The sequence below is a fragment of the Perca flavescens genome, chromosome 16 (genome assembly GCF_004354835.1).
Source record: "Perca flavescens isolate YP-PL-M2 chromosome 16, PFLA_1.0, whole genome shotgun sequence".
Taxonomy (NCBI): domain Eukaryota; kingdom Metazoa; phylum Chordata; class Actinopteri; order Perciformes; family Percidae; genus Perca; species Perca flavescens.
Window position 1 is genome coordinate 33,001,271 of NC_041346.1, and position 23,353 is coordinate 33,024,623.

The 23,353-nt window shown below is 38.2% G+C and overlaps 3 protein-coding genes across 4 annotated transcripts in view; 2 read left to right on the forward strand and 1 right to left on the reverse strand.

Moving 5' to 3' along the window:
• LOC114570782 (uncharacterized) overlaps positions 1-23,353 on the forward strand; it is a 645,073-nt gene that overhangs the window by 550,852 nt on the left and 70,868 nt on the right. The gene's annotated exons all lie outside the window — the stretch shown is intronic.
• lmbrd2b (LMBR1 domain containing 2b) overlaps positions 1-23,353 on the forward strand; it is a 50,305-nt gene that overhangs the window by 5,438 nt on the left and 21,514 nt on the right. The window lies entirely within an intron of this gene.
• Positions 16-5,536, reverse strand: LOC114570795 (deoxyribonuclease-2-beta-like). The gene is made up of 8 exons (XM_028601364.1): positions 5,322-5,536; positions 4,692-4,789; positions 2,212-2,389; positions 1,838-1,916; positions 1,432-1,593; positions 1,170-1,343; positions 718-750; positions 16-581 (listed from the first exon to the last, which is right to left on the reverse strand). The coding sequence occupies exons 2-8, from the start codon at positions 4,781-4,783 to the stop codon at positions 190-192; spliced, it is 1,110 nt and encodes a 369-aa protein (XP_028457165.1). The 5' UTR covers positions 4,784-4,789; positions 5,322-5,536; the 3' UTR covers positions 16-189.

A 23,353-nucleotide genomic window follows, 5' to 3' on the forward strand; every position in this document is an offset into this window, starting at 1 on the left:
AACAAAGTGGTTTTGCTAAGAATCAACTCAAAAAATTACACAATGGAGCTCTAACAATTAGAATTTGTTAAATCATTTATATTTCTGTCCACCCATGTTTGTTTTAAACTATGGATTCAGAAATATCAATTTGTAATAATTTGACCCAAACACCAAAAAAATGGACTTGAAAGTTGAAGCTTATTCATCCTATAAATCATCATCAGGGTCACAGTCAGGGTCACGGGGACGCTTACGGGAGCAAGGGTCAGTATCATCAATTAGACCTTTAAATAGATTACTGGCCTCTTTGAGTTTAAAGCACAGTCCACCCCCCGGCCTTCTGTATTGGGTGATTGCTCTGTTTACATCAGCGATACAGATCAAATGATTATTATTATTTTCAGCTACACACCACTTGGAATGATCGTTACTAGCCTTCCACTTAACCTCCCCGTTACCCAGATCAACTTTTACAGATGGAATATTGAACACATTACGTTGTCCGCAGTAGGAATATTCACGTTTACGCTGGCAGCCCCAGGTCTGGACTTTCACACCAGTCTGGTATTCCTCTGCAATAGCGAGGTAAAGATCTCCTTCTGCAAGAACAACAACACATGAGTCATGTTACAGACACTGTTCACATCCTGACAGCTCAATGCTGTTATTGATATTATACAGAAGAATATAAAGAAAGAACAAATAAAATGACTGAGAAGAATAACATTTTCTTACCAAATCTTTTTGGGTCGGTGTCCTTTATACTGTCTACAGAAAAACAACAAAACAACAGGAGAATAGTCAGTGTGTGTAATCGTCTTTACATCTGAGGCAGGTTTTCCTGACGTTATTTAGACTAAACACCTTTCTAATGTTATATGAACACACAAAGTCTCTTTAATAAGAACATTTGGGAGCTTTCCTTTCTGAAGACTATTGAAGCATGAAGTCAGTGATCTTCAGCAGTTACACACATTTAAATTTTGACTTTTATTTAACCAGTTCTAACAAGTCCCAGGCTTTAATGAATCATTAAGATAAACAGACTGATGTTAAACTACAGTACAAACTTCTTTCAACCAGTTCACATAACATCTGATTCCCACAGTAAAAATGTCTCTTTTTTTTGTAACTTTGTCTTTACTAAGTTAGGTAATGTGACTCAAAGCATCATGAAGATATCTTACTTTCAATGTTGTGTTTAGCAAAGCTACGAAACACTCCTCCTGCTGCTGATCTCAGGTCCTGCATTCCCTCTCCCGGTGGATTTTTCTTCTCTGTAACATCTATAAGCTCTTTATGGAAGTCAGCTGGAATTTGATGATCAAATGGGAAAGCTGCGATGTCCAGCAGGTGTCCACCTTCAAATAGTACAACAAGACAACATTAAAATTATATTGAAATCAACCACTAAGACCATAAATATGAATATTTAATTGAGAACATTACCAATCTTTTTGAATTCGTTGTACTTGAATGTTACACAGATAAACGTCTGAGCTTTTGCTGCTCCGTTGGATGGCCAGAAATTATTATCTCTTTTGAAAGGGAACTGTGGTGTGCTGTGTAAGAGCCAGACTCCTGTCTTGACTTTTTCCATCATCACAACTCCTGAAACATCAACAGATAGACAGAGAACTATTGGCTGATGATTGTTTAAAGTCCTAATATGTGATTTCCTGACTGTGTTTTAATATTTTAAATGAACAGATAAAAGACTGAGTTCTGTTGCTTGAGCTCAGAGACAGATGTTGTTTGGCTACAGATGTATTCACACTGATCAGCCTCTGTCCTCTGGGATGAAAACCTGATGGAGGTTCAGAGAGATGTTTCCTGTGATGCTTTCTCTACTCACCTTTACTGTGACCAAACTTCTGCGGAACTGTTTTTCCTGGAGGTTGGTCGCTGTAGGTGATGAATCCAAAGTCTTTTTGCTATAAATGATGCAGAACGAAGAGAAGAAACATTATGATGTTTTAATTATTGGGATTTACGCTACCAATCTAAAGAGAGAACAGCAAGGTACCAAATCTACAGCTGCAGATTCATTGTTCAATTACTTATTTACTCATCTGTGGTGTTTCAACAGAGCACATTGAGATCTTTTTGATGAAAGATAGTTGGTGCTTTATAATCAGAGACAGACCATAATATCTATCGATCAGTTTGAGTCATGGTTTCATTTTTATCAAAATAGAAACAGAGCTGCAGTTTAAACATGATTCTCACCATTGATGTGGTTGGTTTGAAAATGGGCCGCAGGGTGTTTGCCAGGACACCGTTAGGATTGTCGATGAGCTTATTGTGACTTTTAGAGGTCTCCGTCTTCCCATTTGAATCAGTGTAAAGATATTCCAAACCCGTAGTTCCGATGTTATTCAGTTTGGGTGCCTTGTAGATTATGTACCTGATGATGAGTAGAGAAGAGAAACATCAATGTGCAGAGAGGACAGAGACTCATCAGCAGTAAACATCTAATTCAGTGTGCCGATGTGATGCAATAGCAGCCGTCGGCACACTATTGTGATGATAATATTTTAGCCGTTTGGACCCATGGTTTTTGAATTACAGAACAAACTTAAGAGGTATAATCATCATTAAATGGACATGTTTGACCCATGGAATATACTGTCTTCCAGAGGGTGAAGCTACAGTGTGATTCTGTGAAATCTTTCCAAACTATTAGCTCTCTCCCCTACAGTTTTCACTCTTCATACATCACGGTTTGTCAAAATGTGGGAAATTTGTGCCGATCGAAAACATGTAACTATGGAATCCATCGGACTTAAACTTTTGGCTCTGTTCATACCAACTGCCGATTACAGAACAAACTTAAGAGGTATAATTATTAGAAATGCACCGATTGACCGGCCGGTGACCGGAATTGGCCGATTTTTCACGTCATCGGCCATGACCAGCGACCTGCCGGTCAGTCTGACACATGGCGATTTTATGCCGGTCAAATTCTCCTCTGGCGCTGCATGGTTTACATCGCGTAACATCAGCACCACACGTGCACGTGCAGGGTTTTCCTATATATGCATGTAGCAGCGGCGCATCTCAACTCACTGCCGCTCAATCAGCTGTTTATGAAAATGTCATGAAGTTGTAATTATACACGGCTCTGCTCTACTGCTCTCAGGCGAATGGTCAGCTACTCTCTCTCCCCTCTGAGGCTGAGAAACTGGAACATGAAACGGCACTCACTTATTTTATTGCCATTACCTGTTTTCATACAGAAGTTTAGTTTGCTAAATATATCACATTTCTTTAGTGTGATATTGGATGTGAAAAGAAGCAAATGGTTCTAACATTGCACTTTAGATGTGTGTGAATTTCCCACACCAGGATTAATTTATATAGTTCTATTTTATAGCAGTCGATTATCTGTTCAAAAAAAATGTCTGTGTTCTGTGCAAAATGAAACATTTTCTATTAAAGAAAAGATGGAAAATAAATATTTTACCAGAGCATAAAAACCAGATCTCCCACACCAAAGGCATGTGTCATACCCACTGCGCCATCACCACCGTGTGATTGTGTAAAGGTGTTCATGAAATAGATAACCAACCTTTCATGAACTTGTGAATTTCGCCAGCTGTCTTCTCTCCTTATGGAGACAGATACTGTGTGCACGGTGGGAGGAGCTGTGTGTGTGTGTGTGTGTGTGTGTGTGTGTGTGTGTGTGTGTGTGTGTGTGTGTGTGTGTGTGTGGCCTATGTGAGCGAGACGCAAGTGACAGAGAGACGGAGGAGAGCAGGGAGAGGAAATGCAGGTGAACGTGTTTTAAATAGCGTTTAAAAAAATTATTTTTATAGAGAAACGCAATGTGCGGCGGCCGGTGTTGATAGTGAGGCGCACCACCACACGTTAGTCTATGTGTGGGAAACACTGCCCTAACTAAACGTTGCTCATACAGTTAGCTCTTCTCTGGTGTTGTAACTTGTCTTGTGTAACACACTGTAGCATTGGTGCAGTACTGTCTGTCTAAAGATTGTAAAACCTCTTGAGGCCAGTTTTTAATCTGTGAATTTACGCTGCAACTAACGAGTCAATTAATGTTTGGATTATTCTCAGGATGAATGGATGAGTTGTTTGGTCTCTAAAATGTGGATCAGTGTTTCCCGAAAAGCCCAAGAGGATGTCCCCAAATGTCTTGTTTTGTCCACAACTCAAAGATCTTCAGTGTCCTGTCCCAGAGGAGAGAAGACACTAGAACAATATTCACATTTAACAAGCTGACATCACACAAGTTTACTTGTTTTATCATAACAATGAACTGATTAATGGACTATCAGAATAGTTGGCCATAATATATAATAGTTGAGGACTAATCCATTCATCTCTGCAGCTGTGGACCAAACTGGATCTGTCAGCTTCTGTAATGTGAAGATTTTTTTCTCCAACATGATGTTTAATTAATTTTCTTTGAGGTTTGAACTGTTGCTCAGACAAAACAAGAGATCTGAAGTCATCACTTTGCATCGTGGGGGAAGTCGTTTTTCACTATTTTCTGATCATTTTTAGACTAAGTGATTAACTGTGAAAATAATCGACAGACTACGGCTGCAATTAAGATTATATTCATTATGGATTTAGTCTTTTCCATTTTTCCATAAATCTACAAATCAGTTATATTAGACTATAAAAAGTTCAGAAAAACGTGAAAAAGTATCATCAATCGTTGTAGTTTTTGAGTGTTGTCTCACCAGTCCACTTCTCCGTTGTTGTTGTCTCTGCATTTCACTTGTCCATCAGCGCTCCAGCAGAGCAGACTGACCATCAGGAGAATCCTCCACATAACTCCCTAAAACACACAATTACAGCAACAGTTACACCACCACATTCACTGACCATCAGGAGAATCCTCCACATAACTCCCTAAAACACACAATTACAGCAACAGTTACACCGCCACATTCACTGACCATCAGGAGAATCCTCCACATAACTCCCTAAAACACACAATTACAGCAACAGTTACACCACCACATTCACTGACCATCAGGAGAATCCTCCACATAACTCCCTAAAACACACAATTACAGCAACAGTTACACCGCCACATTCACTGGGCTTCAAGTTCACATCAACCGGTTTTATGATCACTATTACAAAAGGTTTTAAAGTAATGAATAGCAAGTGGTTGTGCAAAAGTGCCAAATTATCTCTTCACACGTTGCTCTGGGAGAGATTTGGGCGTCTGCTGCACAGAAAGCTAAGTTATATGCAAATATGTTAAAAAGGTAAATTTAAGAAGATGTGTGAAAATGCCCTCAGACCTCAGAGGGTTAATGCAGTGAATAGGTAACCGAGGTGGGGATTTCATTCTGCCTTACCTGAGTGTTGATGGAGAGACCTCAGGAGCAAAGATGCAGGATGTCCAAAAACCGCAGCGGTCTTATTTGGTTTTATTTATTGAAAAAGGTTAAATGGTTAAAGTGAAAAAGCTGCTACGAGGCTGAAATACTGAAATAAAAGCAATCAAAAGAGCAGAAAAGAACTTCTTTCTAAAAAAAGAGGAACCGTGTTGATCTCGGTCTTCAACACGATGTCCAAGACGTCTCTGAAAGACGACTCTGCCGCATCCTCAGCATCCTTTTATCCTCCATCTGGGGGGTGGTTTCTAAAAACCTGCAAGTGAAACATCTCCATACATGGTCAAAAAGAACACAGGAGCATGACTTGCAAATATCTCTTAACTGTCAGTAGATTTAACGTTGCATTGCACTTCAGCAGAACTCCATGCTAAATGTACTTATATTCAGTAAGTCCTACAACAACCGGCAAATATAACCCACCGCTTGATTACATCTCACATCTGAGAAATAGTTTTCTTATAATTGGTACACTCTAGGAAATAGTTTTTGTTGTTAAAAGGCAGAACACTTATGTTAAATTAAGTTTGCAAATTTAAGCTCAAACAGATAACGTGATTATTTTTACATTTGGTGGAGACCACTTTGCAGCCGATAGCATACGTTATTGTCCCCATAGGGATATTTGCCTTGGACTCAAATGGTGCACAATTAACACTTGACATGTTGTCTTAATCATACAGCTGACATAGTGGTTACAATAATCAACATATTAGCATAGGGACATGTAGTGTACTAAGACACAGCCTGATCATAGTCACCTCCTGGGCACTGCCAGGTGCTCTTGAGCAAGGCACCGTACCCCCCAACCGCTCAGGGTGCTGGTCCAGCACTGGCAGCCCACTCACTCGGACATCTCTCCATTTGTGCATGAATAGGTCCTGAGCATGTGTGTATTTCAGGCCTGTGTGTAGTGATTTCAACAAAGTGTAAATTGTAATTTCCCCACTGGGGATCAATAAACAGTATAAATAAATTAATAATTTACATATATTGCACAACAGTGATAATAGCAACCTATTACGCAACCCTTTACATCAGATTATAAAGATATTGCACATCTTTCACGAAGAGTGATAAAAGCAACCTATTACACAACCCTTTGCATCAGATTTGAAAGATATTGCATATCCCCTGCAGCCATATTGTTCATTTCTCAGTTCTATTTGGTCCCTGCTTTTCAAAGCAGTCTTTAATGTCCTGTTACGTGTGTTTGTTGGGGGATTTGTTACAATTCTAAGTGTTAAATTAATAATAATTTCAGCTTCAGCTTTGTAGTTCCTCTGTTCTGACATTTTTACCTTCTGCTTTCTAGTTCCTCTTTCACATCACACGTATTGCACATCTTTCACCAACTGTGATAAGATCAACCTATTACACAACCCTTTGCATCAGATCATAATGATATTGTACAACCCCTGCAGGCTCAAGCAACATTATTTAAAGTTTAAAGTTAGGTAGGTCCACATTAGGCCTAGTTTAAATAAAGGTGAAGTTTACATTGGGGTACATATATCTTCTGCCAGAGGGTAAGAGCTCATACTTATATAGATCAGACAATATTCTCTGTGCTTGCATGGAGAGACTGGTTTCCATTTCTCTCCATAACCTTCATGGCAGTCTTTACCTGACAAGCAGGCTTTGAATGAAATGTTTTGAGATATTTCCATACCTTATGGCATCCCATACCTGACCATGCTCTGTAATAGGGGTTGACCGGGCCAGTGCCGATATGATTATTAGTAGTTAATGAAACCGACAACTAATATTTGGAACTGATATGCATTAATAGTAAAAATTTAAATCTTTTAGTAAAAAATTAACATTTGGGAATGTTTCAAACTCCAACACAAAAGTTTATTTTAATGCTTTAAGAAATAATTTAATGAAACTGAAAATTTAAACAAAGAAAGAAGTATAAATAAAAACACAAGTAGCTTCTTGAACTTTTAAGGTGTTATCAGTTTGTTTGCAGGTGTTGCAGACAGCTTACAGAGCCGTAGAGGAGCCAAAGTAGTGCACTTTATTGTTAATTAACTTTTTTATTTTTTATTTTACCTTTTATCTTTTATTTTACCAGGGAAAAGAATCACATTGAGATTACAATCTCTTTTACAAATGAGCCCTGGCCAAGAAGGCAGTACATAGAGGATAAACTTTAACAGACAGCCCATCCCTGTCTGTTAGCATTAATAAATAAATACAGAAAATCACATTTTAAAAACAAGCGCAGATATGTTGAAATATTTGATTTAGATAGGACTTGAATTCAGTATGTGAAATAAAAACCTGAAGTTTTAGCTGATTTTGCAACTCAATTCCATGAAGTTGGAGCACTGTAACTAAAGTTTTTGCCAAGCTCTGTTTTGTTATCAGTAAAATAAAACACTGATACATAGGGCTGAACAATTAATCGCAATTTTATCAAAATCGCAACATGGACTAGTGCAGTATCCGCAATATTTGTTAAAGGCCAAATCTGTGTCAAACCGTTGTAAAATAAAGTATTGTGGTGCTGAAGAGACGTACCGGCCTACACATCCTCTCCTACAGACTACAGGGGATCACTTTTTTTTCTCTTTTTCATCAAACCGCAGTTTTTGCAAGTTCCCGCAATTTCATTGCATCAAATTGCATAAATATCATATAGCATATTACATCACATTTTTTAAGAAAACGTGACAATCCCAAAAAAAAATTCGCATTTTTCTGGAAGGACTGATAAAGAAATGAAAACCATGATAATATCTTGTGAATCAGTGTTGATTAAAGCAGTGGTTATAGTCTTAAAAATACCAAAAACAACAAAGCGATTTTTAGGTTTGGTGCCTTGCTGCCGCGTCTTCAGCACATCCACCCTGAGCGCTGCGTGCGTAGAGCAGACGGCATCACTAAGGAGGCCACTCATCCCTCTCATGGCATCTTAGCACTCATTCAGTCCGGGAAAAGACAGAAGTATCACATGGAGGATTACTCTGCTGTTAAACAGCTTCTTTCCCACAGCAATCAGACTGCAAATAGACGGTTACTTAAACTACACATTTTTAGGGCTGGATCCTAACATAAAAAAAAAATGTAAACGTGCATGCAGGCTGAAATTTACTATGGTGTGTTGTTGGGATTAAGCTGCTAGCTAAATGTCCACTAGGGCTGGGCGATATGGAGAAATTCCAATATCGCGATATTTTTGACCAAATACCTCGATATCGATACTGCAACGATATTGTAGTGTTGACTATTGGTGCTTTCACAAAATATTTACACAATGAGCTTTTTGATAAATAATCATCAGTAATGTGGATATAATGACTAAGTGGGTAAATGTAAATAATAGAACAGTCTACTCTTTCTTCGTCTCTCGCTTTGTCTATTTTCTTTCTCTCGTTTTCTGTGAAATTAGTTAAATGTTGCCTTGCCACCAAAAGCTTTGAATGTTCACTGTTGAAAAGCACTGATGCTTCTAACCCTGAACATAACTCAACACTGGCTTAGAGAGGCCTTCTGAGTTTTGAGAGGATGAGTATTCAGTTGGTTGCATCTGCAACCTGACCACTAGATGCCACTACATCTTACATACTGGACCTTTAAAAGAATTTGGCTGTATTGCTTGTATTCTTATATTTTAGTCTGTAGTTAGTACGTTTGTATGATTGTTGTCTTTTCCTGTTGCACATTTTCTTTATGTATGTAAGTACACAAAGAACTATGGCAAATTAATGAATCTAAATCTAAAGCATAACAGATAAAATGAACCAAAAATACATTTTCTGAGATAACATTATGGCTTGCACTCATGTAAAGGGGTTTACTTTAAATACTGGATAGGTGGTCTGCTTTCACCCAGAGATATTATCTTCAGATCACTGGAAGAGTTGATCCTTCAGGATCCTGACAACAAACTGTGTTTACAGTAGAGCTGCAATGATTAATGGAATAGTTCTCAACCATTAAATTAATCTCTCACTATTTAGATCATGTGTCAGATCTGGCCACTCACTAGCATATTTTGATCCGGCCTGCATATCAATTTAGGTCCACAATACATTTTGGCCCGCCGAGTTTTTGTCACTTTTTTCTACGTTTTTGCTACTTTTTCAGAGTGTATTTTTTTATGCTTTTCCGACTTTTTGGGGGGACTTTTGTTGAGGACTGATGTTTTTGTCGCTTTTGTTTTCTTTTTCTATGATCAATAAGGAACTTTTTTCTGACATTTTAGGGATCCTTCAACATGTGTTTTGTGTCATACTGTCAGTATAATCAGAGGTCTGTTAAACGTCTAATCAAACATCAGTCCTCTCCTCTTCAGTCAGGTAGTGCTGGCTCCATCTAGTGGCCCCTTCAGGGTTTAACCCTCCTGTTGTCCTTCGGTCAGATTTGACCCATTTTCAAAAAGTTTCTACATCAGAAATTTGGGTTTTCTTTCAAACAACTTGTCCAAAAAATAACGTGGATGGTTCACTACAACGCTCTTCACAAGTTAAATAAATAATCAGTTCACTACTTTCATTTGAATTTGGGTGTTTTAGTCAATTTTATTATCCTGGATGCCAGCCGAACTTAGCCCCGCCCACAAGATTTGGGGTCGGGAAGTTCACATTCTGACTAGAAACTGAGTATGACAATGTCAGGCTACAATTTTATAGCATTTGAAGAAAAAAACAATTGATAAAAGAACGTCAAAAAAGTGACAAATGTTAAAGTGACAAAAATGTTTGAAAAAGTGACAATTGTAAAAAAAAAAAAAAAAAAAGCTTTAAAAATTTGGGGGAAAAAACTTCAAAAGGCTCAGAAAAGTCAAAAAAACGTTGAAAAAAATGACAAAAACATTGGGGAACGCCACAAAAGTGTCGAAAAAAGACGACCAACATGTTGATAAAGGTTTTTCATTTAAAATTTTGACTCAGAAAAACAAAAAGTTGCCGACTGAAGACAACATGAAGGTTAACAGCAGATAATCACATATTCTTTACTTTCCATAAGTCTCTTTCAGACTACCTGCTGAATAGAGAAAAATCTTCTGTAACTAATAAACATACTGTATGTTTATTAATTCAGCAAAAACATCAGTCAATTCAAAGAAAATTAAATTTTCACCATTCTAATTTTATTAGAGATAAGTCATCAAAGACATCTGCATCAGCCAGGATTTAATGTGGAACAGACTCATTTCCTCTCAGATAATTGTTCAAGTTATTAGTCAAACCTGTTAAAAGTTTAAAACAAAAAGCACCACATTTAACATTTGACTCTGCTAACAAGTGCAAGAAGTCCTCCAAACCGTACAACAACTAAGGTTGATTATTCCACCCTCTAATAGGACCCACAGTAGTTCACCATGTCCTATTGTCAAACCGTTTCAAATACAACGCTAACATTGTGAACCGGATACAGTTTGGTGATAGAGATAGATAGATAGATAGATAGATAGATAGATAAATGGCACTTTATTGTCCGTAGACACGGAAATTTGTCTTGCAATACAAGCTCCACCAATTACAACACAACAACCTAAAGACAAAAAGCTAAAAACATATAGGCATCAAAAAATAAAAACATAAATAGATAATTAATTAGTATGAGGGGGTTCCCTGCCCTGCAAGAGTGGTCTTTAAATATATAAATATATAGATGAAAGTGTGATTCAGCTGAGATATTGACAGAGGAACAAATGAGTATTTATACATTTGTTCTTTCTGCAGTCTGGGACCCTGTAGCGCCTCCTATAGCCCATGTTTACAGGGTCTCTCCTGCATAGAGAAAGTCGTGGTGCCCCTCAAAGAGGTGACACCCCTACTAATTAGTAACTATCATTATAGCATAGCAGTAGTTTTAATGCTTTTACCTGTATGACTTTGAGATTAATTACTATGGCAGGATATCACCGCTGAACTCCAGATTCAATTCCCATTCAATGTCGTATTTCAGTTGCAAAACTAAGATATTTCTACAAGGTTCCCTCTAACCTGCTGCATTATTAAAAGTATCAATGTTTACATTAAAAATTGCCCCTTAGCAGTTAAATTAATGTACTTTTGACTGAACATGAACACACTACAGCTGTCAACACGATAAAGTTGAACTCTCCAGACTCTACATTCAGGGAGTATTCAGTGACATTTCCTTCCCGGGACCCTTTAAAATGGCCATGCCCCGCCAAAATGTAACCGAACTTTGGAGCGTTATTTATCCCCCTTCCTAATAACGGCATTTTGTTGTCTTTGTACTTGTACTCTGCACAATGACAATAAAGTAGAATCTAATCTATAAAAGCTGGCATGACCCAATTTGGTACCAGTGGATTCTTCCGATCTTCTAGTTTCATATTATATCCATTCTGAATTGTATTAACCTGTAATCCAAACAAGTTCATTTAGCCTACTATCTGTAGGCTGTAAAGTGATTTTTCTTATAGGACAGGCTTAAAGTTTTTTGTCATACGTCAAGCGTCTTGTGATACTTCTGAAGATGACTGCAGAGTCAGCAGTCGAAACTGTCAAGGTATAAGAAAAATCACTTATAAATGTATTAATTTATGTTGGATCATTCAAATGAAAACTGATTTAAATCATAATAATGAACCCTGGAGAGAACCTGGAAGTGATTATTTTATTCTTTAAAAGAAATTCTTCAAAATGTTAATCACACTTTATTTATATAATCTGACAGACATTTCAGATCATTTTACAGTCGTCACAGCAAACACTGGTCTGTGATTGGCTGGTCCCAAGGTATTTTAAACAAACTGCAGGTAACCATAGCAACAGCAGTGATGCTCTAACGCTCCGTCAGCAGTTAACTGACCGGTGAAACTAACTGGACCGTAACATGCTGTCCTTCATAACTCAATCAATATTTATCACTCGATCAATATTTAGCAAACTACTCAAACAACTATCCCAACGCTGTTACATAAAACCCAAATATCCACCCAGAGTCACTCAGATCAAACTTAAACTATTCCCCCCACCTTCCTCATCCTGATACCTCTTAACATCAGTTTCTCCACCTTCTTAAATAGATTTCTGTTTGGACTTTGCTGAAGCTAATGTCCCAGGACCTTCACCTTGTCTAAATATGTTGAGATATCAGCAGCCTGCTGCAGCAGCTGTGTGTGACTAAAATCTAAGACTAAACAATACGTTGCAACTAGTTAGTTTGAAAGTAAAGTTGCGTTGATGTTTTGGTTGCACCACGGAGACGTAAGGTTCATCTAAGTCACTTTGGCGTGAACTCCACACTAACTCAAATAGAGAGGTAAGATGTGAACCAGTCTAACGGGGGGTGGGTGATGCCGACGCAAATCTAGCTAACGTTTGTGACGTTAAACACCAAACAGAATTGTAATGTTACATAAACTAGGACAAAGGGTTATGAATAGGTGATAATATACGACATTAACCTACAGCTAAACACAGCTACAACATGGGGAAATATAGCGTAACTATATTATTGTTGGGCAGATGAACTTTTAACGTCATAACAATCATAATGATAGCTACACTGGCTAACTGTTGTAAAGGAGGAGCTGTAAATCAGAAGGTGATCTAAGGAGTCTGCTGCCAGCAGGACAGTAACGTGTCTCAGCTCCTGGAAAACAGAAGCCAGAGTATTAATCACAATTATTAAAGATATTTTATGAGTGGAATCTGTCCCGGTGAACTCAAAACAGCTGCTCGCTCCTCCTCATCTTCCTGTTTACCTGACAAAACGACGCGCCATGACAACCGCTATTTTACGGAGGACTTTCCATCTACTGAGGGCGAGCTGTAAGATTGAAGTTGTAACTCATGACTACGTTAGACCTATTTCAGCTAGGGCAACCCTTAAAATGTTAAACACATAAACTCTGACTTAAGTTAGAAACATTCAAACTACTAACTTATTACATCAACATTGACTTGGATTGGTAGCGATTATAATAATAAAAAATCTATTTAGAAGTAATTTATATTTCTGTCCACCCTCTTTTGTATTGAACTATGGATTCAGAAATATGTGTCAATTTATAATAATTTGAAAGTGAAAAACCGAAGCACACTCGGACCCAAACACCAGAAAAAAACCAGGACTTGTAGACGGCGAGGAGAGGAGTATTTATCCTATCGATGATTAATCAGAGTCACTGTCACAGTGAAGGTTCAGAGTCAGAGGCCGCTTGTGAAGGGCCAGGTTTTAGTTTGCATATTGGCAGAGGCTTGTGAACCGCACGGGAGGGTTTGAGCCACCGGTAGTGGTTGAAATTGGGCAATCCTCAGTTTTATCAATAAGACCTTTAAATAGTTCACTGGCCTCTTTGTTGTTAAAGCACAGCGCGCCCCCCGGCCTTTCGTATTGGGTGACTGCTCTGTTTACATCACCGATACAGATCAGATGATTATTATTATCTTCAGCTACACACCACTTGGAATGATCAACATTAGCCCCCCACATACCCAGATCAGTTTTTACAGATTTAATATTGATCACTTGATGTTGATTTAGTACGCAGTATGGCTCGTCTTGCTTGCAGGGCCAGATCTGGACACTCAGATTAGTCTTGTATTCGTTTGCAATAGCGACGTAAAGATCTCCTTCTGCAAGAACAACACGAGTCATTTTACAGAAACTGTCTACATCCTGACAGTTCAATACTGTTATTGATATTACACAGAAGAATATAAAGTAAAAATAAACAACATAACATTTTCTTACCAAATCTATTTGGGTCTTTTTTCTTCATCCACTCTACAGCAAAACAACAACAAACAGTAGAATTATCCGTGTGTGTAATCTTCTTCACATGTGAGGCAGGTTCTCCTGACATTCACAGACAGTTATTTAGACTAAAAACCTTTCTAATGTTATATGAACACACAGAGTCTCTTTTAATAGATAATATATATAGCAATGTTCTTTAATAAATAAAGAACATTTAGGAGGTTTTTAAGCATGAAGTCAGTAGGGGTGGGAATCACCAGAGGCTTCACGATACGATATCATCACAATACTTATGTCACGATACAATATTATTGCGATTTTAAACATATTGCAATATTCTGCGACATATTGCAATTTATTACCTTTTTTCCAGTTTCAAATGATGTCCCCAAAGGACAATTTTGTCAACATTTGTTTTATCTAAAAAGATACATTTCTCTGTTTGTTCATCTCACTTCAATTGTATTGCTGCAAAATGGGGATTGTCAAGCAGACAGACTGACCAACACATATATCATAAAAGATCGATACTTGGCGTCTGTGTATCGATACAGTATTGCCACGAAAAATATCGCGATACTATGCTGTATCGATTTTTCCCCCCACCCCTAGAAGTCAGTGATCTTCAGCAGCTACACACATTTAAATGTAACCAGTTCTAACCAGTCTCAGGTTGTAATCAATCATTAAGATAAACATACTGATGTTAAACTACAGTACAAGCTTCACTCATTTCCACAGTCAAAATGTCTCTTTTTGTTGAAAATGTTGAGTTTAAAACACTTTTAGTAAAAGAGAATAATAATTTGTTACCATATTTGTCTGGGTCACGAAATCCCTTTCCAGAATATCCTGAAAAACAAACGGTAGAATTGTCAGTTTGTGTAATCTTCTTCACTTCTGTGGCCCATAATACGCTATGATAAATGTACTTCACCACCCGCCGCTGATGTTAAACTGTAGAAGCTTCTCTCAACCAGTTCACATAACATTTGATTTCCACAGTACAAATGTCTCTTTTCTTTGTAACTTCCTATTTACTAAGTTAGGTAATCTGATTCAAACCATCATGCAGATATCTCACCTTTATACTGTTGTTTAGCAATGCTACGAAACCGTGTTCCTGCTGCTGATGTCAGGTTCTGGATTCTGACTTCATTTACTCTTGGGTCCCTGATGTTATTTCCAGTCGATTTAAGTTTCTTAATGTTAACATGGAAGTAGTCTGGACTATTATCTTGATCAAATGTGAAAGCATTGATGTCCAGCAGGTGTTCACCTTCAAACATACAATGAGACAACATTAACATAATTTTCAAATCAACCACTAAGACTATAAATATGAATATTTGACTGAGAACATTACCTATGTGTTGGAACTGGTTGTAGTTGAATGTTACACAGATAAACGTCTGAGCATATGCTGTTTCTTTCGCTAGACTTCTGGTTTTAGGCCAGAAGTTATTTTGATCTCTTTTGAAAGGGAACTCTGGTTGGCTGTGTGAGAGCCAGACTCCTCTCTGGTGTTTATCCATCATCACAACTCCTGAAACATCACCAGATAGACACACAACTATTGGCTGATGATTGTTCAAAGTCCTAATATGTGATTTCCTGACTTAATATTTCAAACTAACAGATAATAGACTGAGCTCTGTCGCTGCTCTGACAAACAATCAGAGCAGCGACAGAGCTCAGTCTATTATCTTTCAAACAGATTTAGTTCACTTGAATGCATCACTATGATCTGATGTAAACACAGATCTCATTCAAATGATTCAAAGACAGAAGCTGGAGGAGTCACAGATCATTGATGAGATATTATATATATACACACACACACACACACTTACTTATTGGTGCCCGAGCACCGACAGGGTACCCTAACTCTCAGTACAATCGGTGTGGGCGCCCATCGGTGTGGGCGTGGCTAGGTGTCAAACTACCATATACCGACCAAAACAGGTAGTTTGTAATTCCAGTGTACATTGTCTAATCCGCTCCAAAATTGTGATGCTCAGTTAGAGACCAGGCCTGAGGGAATCTATAATTCAATCATGAGTTATAGTCATAGCGCCACCTACTGGCAACATTATGCCCTGATGAAAATCCTTCGATGTAGTTGAAATTTACCCCGACGTGCGCAAAGTGCGAGGGCCCGTTCATCGCTGCTTGCAGCTTTAATTTGCATTGTCTTTCCAACCAGCACCGGGCCTTTTCCTTGTATTTTTTTAAATGTGTCCGGTCCATATGTGTTTGTGTTATGTGGTGAATGTGAAAATGAACTGCTACCTCCTCTGTCAGCTCTAGCCACTGACCAGAAATAAGCAGAGAAATCAGACCAATCACAAGAGCTGGTCAGTCTGACATCATACTGCCTGAGCTCATTACTATTCATGAGCTCACCCAGTTGCGCTGGGTAAAGGATGTTGATAGCCAGGCTCTCATTGGCTAGCTGTTAGCCAATCAGATTCACACAGCTTAGCTTGTTGAATATTAATGAGAACTGGCACAAATCGAGCCGAGTCTTCCTGCAGGCTTTCTATGCCGCGCTAGAATGGCTTGAAACAAGGTAACCAAGTTACAGAGTCCATGGTAGACCTTCAGACATCACCACAAAGTCATGAAATACATGTGGCAAAAGGTTGTAAAAGGTTTAGGGAAAGCCTAAATGAAAGGGGAAATTACATTTCAAATCAGATTTCAAATTGGATAAAGAAAAATAGCAAGAAAATGGGGAAAGGAATTTTGCTTTCAATTGCCTTTTTAAAAACTTGAAAATTGCTATTTTTTAAGTCCTTTTGAAATGCTTTTTTATTTAGTAATTCATTAATGTATTTTTAAATGATGTATTTATTTACTGTTTTAAAGTTTAACTTTGAAACTCGTTCCATACTTCCTCTATTAAATAATGGATTTGAAAACCAATTTAATAATTCCTGTTTTAATGTACAATTAAATATTAAATAAAGAAATGCTCTATTTCAATTTCCAAGACCCTGGAGGTCCTCCATAGCCTCTGTCCTCCGTGATGAAAACCTGATGGAGGTTCAGAGAGATGTTTCCTGTGAGAGTGATGCTTCCTCTACTCACCTTTACTGTGGCCAAACTGAGCGGCAACATTTGCGGTTGGAGTTTTATCGCTGTAGGAGATGAATCCAAAGTGTTTTGGCTATAATGAAGAGAATAAACATTATAATGTTTTAATTATTGGGATGTACGAAGCCAATCTAAAGAGAGAACAGCAAGGTACCAAATCTACCGCTGCAGATTAATTGTTCAATTCTTATTTACTCATCTGTGGTGTGTTCAACAGTTTCAACAGAGCACATTGAGGTATTTGAGGAAAGATAGTTGATGCTTTATAATGAGTACAGACCATACTATCTATCCATCAGTTTGAGGCATAGTTTCATTTTTATCAAAATAGAAACAGAGTTGCAGTTTAAACATGATTCTCACCATTGGTGATGTGGTAAAAATGGGCCGCAGGGTGTTTGCCAGGACACCGTTAGGATCGTCGATGGACTTATTGTGATCTGTCGAGGTCTCCATCTTCTTCCCTTTTGAATCGATGTAAATATATTCCAAACCCGTAGTGTTGATATCCACCAGTTTGGGTGCCTTGTAGATGATGTACCTGATGATGAGTAGAGAAGAGAAACATCAATGTGCAGAGAGGAACCCTAACTAAAAGTTGCTCCTACAGTTAGCTTTTCTGTGGTGTTGTAACTTGTCTTGTGTAACGCGCTGTAGCGTTGGTGAAGTACTGTCTGTCTATCATTAATAAGCTAAATAAGAGTCCTGTAAATTTAGATTATATAAATGAAAAGGACTTGAGTGTTGTAGAGCTGCAACTAACGAGTAGGGATGGGAATCACCAGAGGCCTCACGATACGATATCATCCCGATACTTATGTCACGATACGATATTATTGTGATTTTAAAGATATTGCAATATTCTGCGATATATTGCAATGTGTTACCTTTTTTCCAACTTCAGATTTTTCCCAATTTCAAATGATGTCCCGAAAGGACAATTTTGTCAACATCTGTTGTATCTAAAAATATACATTTCTCTGTTTGTTCATCTCATTTCAGTTTTATTGGTGCAAAATGTGATTGTCAAGCAGTCAAACTGACCAACACATATATCATAAAAGATCGATACTTGGCGTCTGTGTATCGATACAGTATTGCCACGAAAAATATTGCGATACTATGCTGTATTGATTTTTTCCCCCACCCCTACTAACGAGTCAATTAAAGTGTGGATTATTCTCAGGATGAATGGATGAGTTGTTTTGTCTCTTAAATATGGATCAGTGTTTCCCAAAAAGTCCAAGATGACGTCCTCAAATGTCTTGTTTTGTCCACAACTCAAAGAAGAATAAAAACATGTAGAAGAAACTAGAACATATTCACATTAACACGCTGACATCACACAAGTTGACCTGTTTTATCATCAAAAATGACTCAAACTGATGCATGGATTATCAGAATAGTTGGCCATAATATAATAGTTGAGGACTAATCCATTCATCTCTACAGCTGTGGGCCAAACTGGACCTGTCAGCTTCTGTAATGTGAAGATTTTATTTGTCTTACATGATGTTTAATTCAATTTTCTTTGGGAATTGAACTGTTGCTCAGACAAAACAAGAGATCTGAAGTCCTCACCTTGCGTCAATTTTCTGATCATTTTTAGACTAATTGATAACTGAAAATAATCAACAGACTACGGCTGCAATTAAGATTATATTCATTATGGATTTAGTATTTTCCATTTTGCCATGAATCTACTAATCAGTTGTTCTATATAAAGGTCAGAAAAAATATCGTCAAGCTGTAGTTTTTGAGTGTTGTCTCACCAGTCCACTGGTTGATCCTTATCGTTTTTGCAGGTCACATGTTGTCCGTCAGCGCTCCAGCAGAGCAGACTGACCATCAGGAGAATCCTCCACATAACTCCCTAAAACACACAATTACAGCAACAGTTACACCACCACATTCACTGACCATCAGGAGAATCCTCCACATAACTCCCTAAAACACACAATTACAGCAAGTTACACCGCCACATTCACTGACCATCAGGAAAATCCTCCACATAACTCCATAAAACACACAATTACAGCAACAGTTACACCGCCACATTCACTGACCATCAGGAAAATCCTCCACATAACTCCATAAAACTACTAAACTATTTTTGAGAGAAAGATTATCTTCTCACAATTTATAGACCAGTTAGACATGTGTAAAGGTCCTTACCTGAGTGTTGATGGAGAAACCTCAGGTGCAAAGATGCAGGATGTCCAAACAACAAAAAAAAAAAAGCTGCAGCAGTCTACTTGGTTTATTCAATTAAAAAGGTTAAATGGTTACAAACGATTAAAAAGAATGAAAATGATTAAATGAAAAGCGTCTACGAGGCTGAAATAAAAGCAATCAAAAGAAAAGAACAGAACTTCTCTGTAAAAAAGAGGAGCCGTGTCTTCAACACGATGTCCAAGATGTCTCTGAAAGACGACTCTGCCTCAGCATCCTTTTATCCTCCATCTGGGGGGCGGTTTCTAAAAACCTGCAAGTGAAACATCTCCATACATGGTCAAAAAGAACACATGAGCATGAAACTGTCAGCAGGTTACACGTTGCATTGCAGAACTTTATGCAAAATGTACCTAACAGGTTACTCCTATAGGCTGACGTGTGCCACCATGGTGATGGGTTTTACTGCAGGCATCACTAGAGTACAATAAGGCTGATGTACTTGGAGTATATTACTGAACAGTAACTGTCTTTAAATATCTTGTTTTGTCCAAAACCCCAAAGATATACAGTTTAATATAAAAAGAGCTGAAACCTCCATATTAAAGGAGAATTCTGGTCGATTTCAACACGTAGCTCTGTTGTTTGTGGTCACAGAATGCTGTCAGTAGTGAGAAAAACGAAAATCTGTGTTGCCTACACCGTGTTATCCTCCTGCTAGCGTTAGCTCCCAGGAGACTGAAACAGGTTTTGTTAAGAGGCTAAAAGCACGTTTAAAACCTGCCCTGTTTCGGCCTCCTGGGTGCTATATATGGTGTTGAAATCGATCAGAATTCTCCTTATTAAGGCTGAAAACGCTTTTTCTGACATTTACATGAACAATTACTCCAACAATTCATTGATTATCTAATTAGTTGGCGATGATTTTCTATCGATCGACTAATCGTTGCATCTCTAATCTTTATATCTGTTTCATAGCTGGTTTTAAATGTCTGTGTTCTGTGTTATATTTTGGCCTCACTTTTCAGATCCATTTCCTGTTTAAAGCAGTGTTTAATCTCATCTGTTGTGTGTGTTTGCGAGGTGTAAACTACGGGGGAGCTCGGCTCCCCTTAATAATACATGGGCTCCCCTCAAAACGTTATTTTTGAAATTTTGGGGGGTCTCTAAAAATATTGACAATGTGTCATTTTGATGTGCAATTTCAGTTTTATGTAACCATCCTAACCCCTCTTGCTCCTCTCTCCCGTTAAATGTGAACAGCCAGCAGTGGAGAGACTGGAAGAGCCCATATACATGGCTGTTTGTTAAGGATGGAAGCTTGGGGTGCATCGCTAAGGCCTAATTGAACGGAGTTATTCTGGTATTCTTCGGTAGCCTGATTAACTTTAACCGTTGTTCATGTGAAATCTCAAAAACAGCCTAATGCTGTTTTGCATAAAACAAATGCATAACTATTTTTGGCTGGCTGTTTGCTGTTTGACCTATTATATCTATTCCTGTCGATAAAGTATGATAGGGTAAATCCTGTATAGTGCAAACACTTGTAACTGTTATGTATCTTTATAAGTCATTGTGAGTCTCGCAAGCGCACAACCCTAAAGGCCCAGACCAGAGTATGAGACAGGTGGAGGAGGCACTCAGAGGGCCGAGCTGTGTCTGCTTTCTCACAGCACCACTTTAATTCTTGTGTTTACCAGAGATGTGCTCATTCGTTTCTTGGAAATAAGTCATTCAGCATGAAAAAAAGCATCCAACATGACTAATGGACTAAAGAGATCGACCAAAACGACCTCTTAGTTGACTAATTGACTAAGAGTGAGCAGCCCTAATGTTTTTAACTTGTGAAAGTCCTGCAGCGTTAACTTGTGAGTTTAGAGCACCAACTCCAGCGGAGAGTGAGACCCTTCTGCTCCAGGCTGCTGCAGGTCAGCTGCTGTGAGCTTGATGAGTGTTGATTGGCTGTTAGCCTAATTTTGGCAATGTTACGAAGATGAAAAAAGGCTGTTCTTGAGGTTTGTTTTAGATTGGCATTAAAGGATATATCCTGATCAAAAATAACTCCTAAATTTCTGACAGTAGTGCTGGAGGCCAGGACAATACTATCCAGAGTAGCTATATCTTTAGATAATGAAGTTCTGAGGTGTTTAGGTCCCAGTACAATAACTTCAGTTTTGTTAGGGTTTAACATCAGAAAATTATAGGTCATCCAGGATTTTATATCTTTAATGCACGCTTGAAATTTAGCTAGCTGACTGGTTTCGTCTGGTTTGATTGACAAGTATAATTGGGTGTCATCCGCATAACAGTGAAAGTTAATTGAGTGTTTCCTAATAATATTGCCTAGAGGAAGCATATATAAGGAGAATAGAATTGGTCCAAGCACTGAGCCTTGAGGAACCCCATGGCTAACTTTAGCGTACTTGGAGGATTTATCATTAACATTAACAAATTGAGATCGATCAGAGAAGTAGGACTTAAACCAGCTTAGTGCGATTCCTTTAATGCCAACCAAGTGTTCCAATCTCTGTAACAGGATTGAATGGTCAATAGTGTCAAAAGCAGCACTAAGATCTAGTAAAACAAGAATGGAGACAAGTCCTTTGTCTGCAGCAGTTAAAAGGTCGTTAGTAATTTTCACCAGTGCCGTCTCTGTGCTATGATGCTTTCTAAATCCTGATTGAAAGTCTTCAAATAAACTATTGCTATGTAGAAAATCACATAACTGATTAGCAACCACCTTCTCAAGGATCTTGGATAGAAAGGGAAGGTTAGATATAGGTCTATAGTTTGCTAAGACCTCAGGATCTAGGGTGGGTTTTTTCAGAAGAGGTTTTATCACAGCTACTTTAAATGACCGCGGTACATAACCTGTTAATAAAGACATATTGATCATATCTAGTAATGAAGTGTTTACCACGGGTAACGCTTCTTTGAGTAATCTCGTTGGGATGGGGTCTAAGAGACAGGTAGATGGATTAGCTGAGGATATCTTTAACATTAATTGTTGAAGGTCTATAGGATAAAAGCAGTCTAAGTATATGTCGAGACTAGTCGTTATTTCTAGCGACTCTGCGTTTAAAGGTGAACGGTTAGAAGTTGAGGGCAAAAGGTGATGAATTTTATCTCTAATTGTTGTAATTTTATCATTAAAAAGCTCATGAAGTCATCACTACTCAGTGCTAGAGGAATAGATGGCTCAGTAGAGCTGTGGCTATCTGTCAGCCTGGCTACAGTGCTGAAAAGAAACCTTGGGTTGTTCTTGTTTTCTTCTATTAGTGATGAGTAATAGTCTGATCTGGCCTTTCTTAGAGCCTTCCTATAGGTTTTCAGACTTTCTTGCGAATCCAAACGGGATTCCTCCACTTTTGTGGAACGCCACTTACATTCGAGGTTTCGCGAGATTTGTTTTAATTTGCGAGTTTGGGAGTTATACCAAGGTGCTAATTTCCTTTGCTTCATCGTCTTCTTTTTCAGGGGAGCAACGGAGTCTAAGGTCGTCCGTAGGCAAGTCGTAGCACCGTCTACAAATGTATCAATTTGAGAGGGACTGAGGTTAACATAGAGGTCCTCTGTTATGTTAAGGCACGACATAGAGTCGAATGCTGTTGGAATATCTTCTTTAAATTTAGCTATAGCACTGTCAGATAGGCATCTGGTGTAGAAGCTTTTATCTAATTTAATATAGTCAGGTAGTAAGAATTCGAAAGTGTTTAAAGGATGATCTGATAATACCGAATTCTGCGGAAATATTATTAAATCCTCAATTTCAATACCATATTCCAGCACAAGGTCGAGGGTGTGGTTAAAGGCGCCGCCTTGTGCACACTCTGACTGAAACCGATTGAATCCAATAATGAGTTGAAAGCAGTACTAAGGCTATCATTGTCAACGTCCACATGGATATTAAAATCACCTACAATAAGTACTTGGTCTGATTTAAGGACTAAACATGATAAAAACTCTGAGAATTCAGATAAAAATTCAGAATACGGACCTGGAGCCCTGTAAATAACAACGAATAT

Excerpts from the sequence above, each read along its gene's own strand:
- LOC114570795 (XM_028601364.1), bottom strand. The coding sequence starts at position 4,783 with ATGTGGAGGATTCTCCTGATGGTCAGTCTGCTCTGCTGGAGCGCTGAT. Across the intron at positions 1,594-1,837 it reads GAAGTTTGGTCACAGTAAAG|GAGTTGTGATGATGGAAAAA; the intron begins GTGAGTAGAGAA and ends TTGATGTTTCAG. Across the intron at positions 582-717 it reads CACCGACCCAAAAAGATTTG|AAGGAGATCTTTACCTCGCT; the intron begins GTAAGAAAATGT and ends TTGTTCTTGCAG.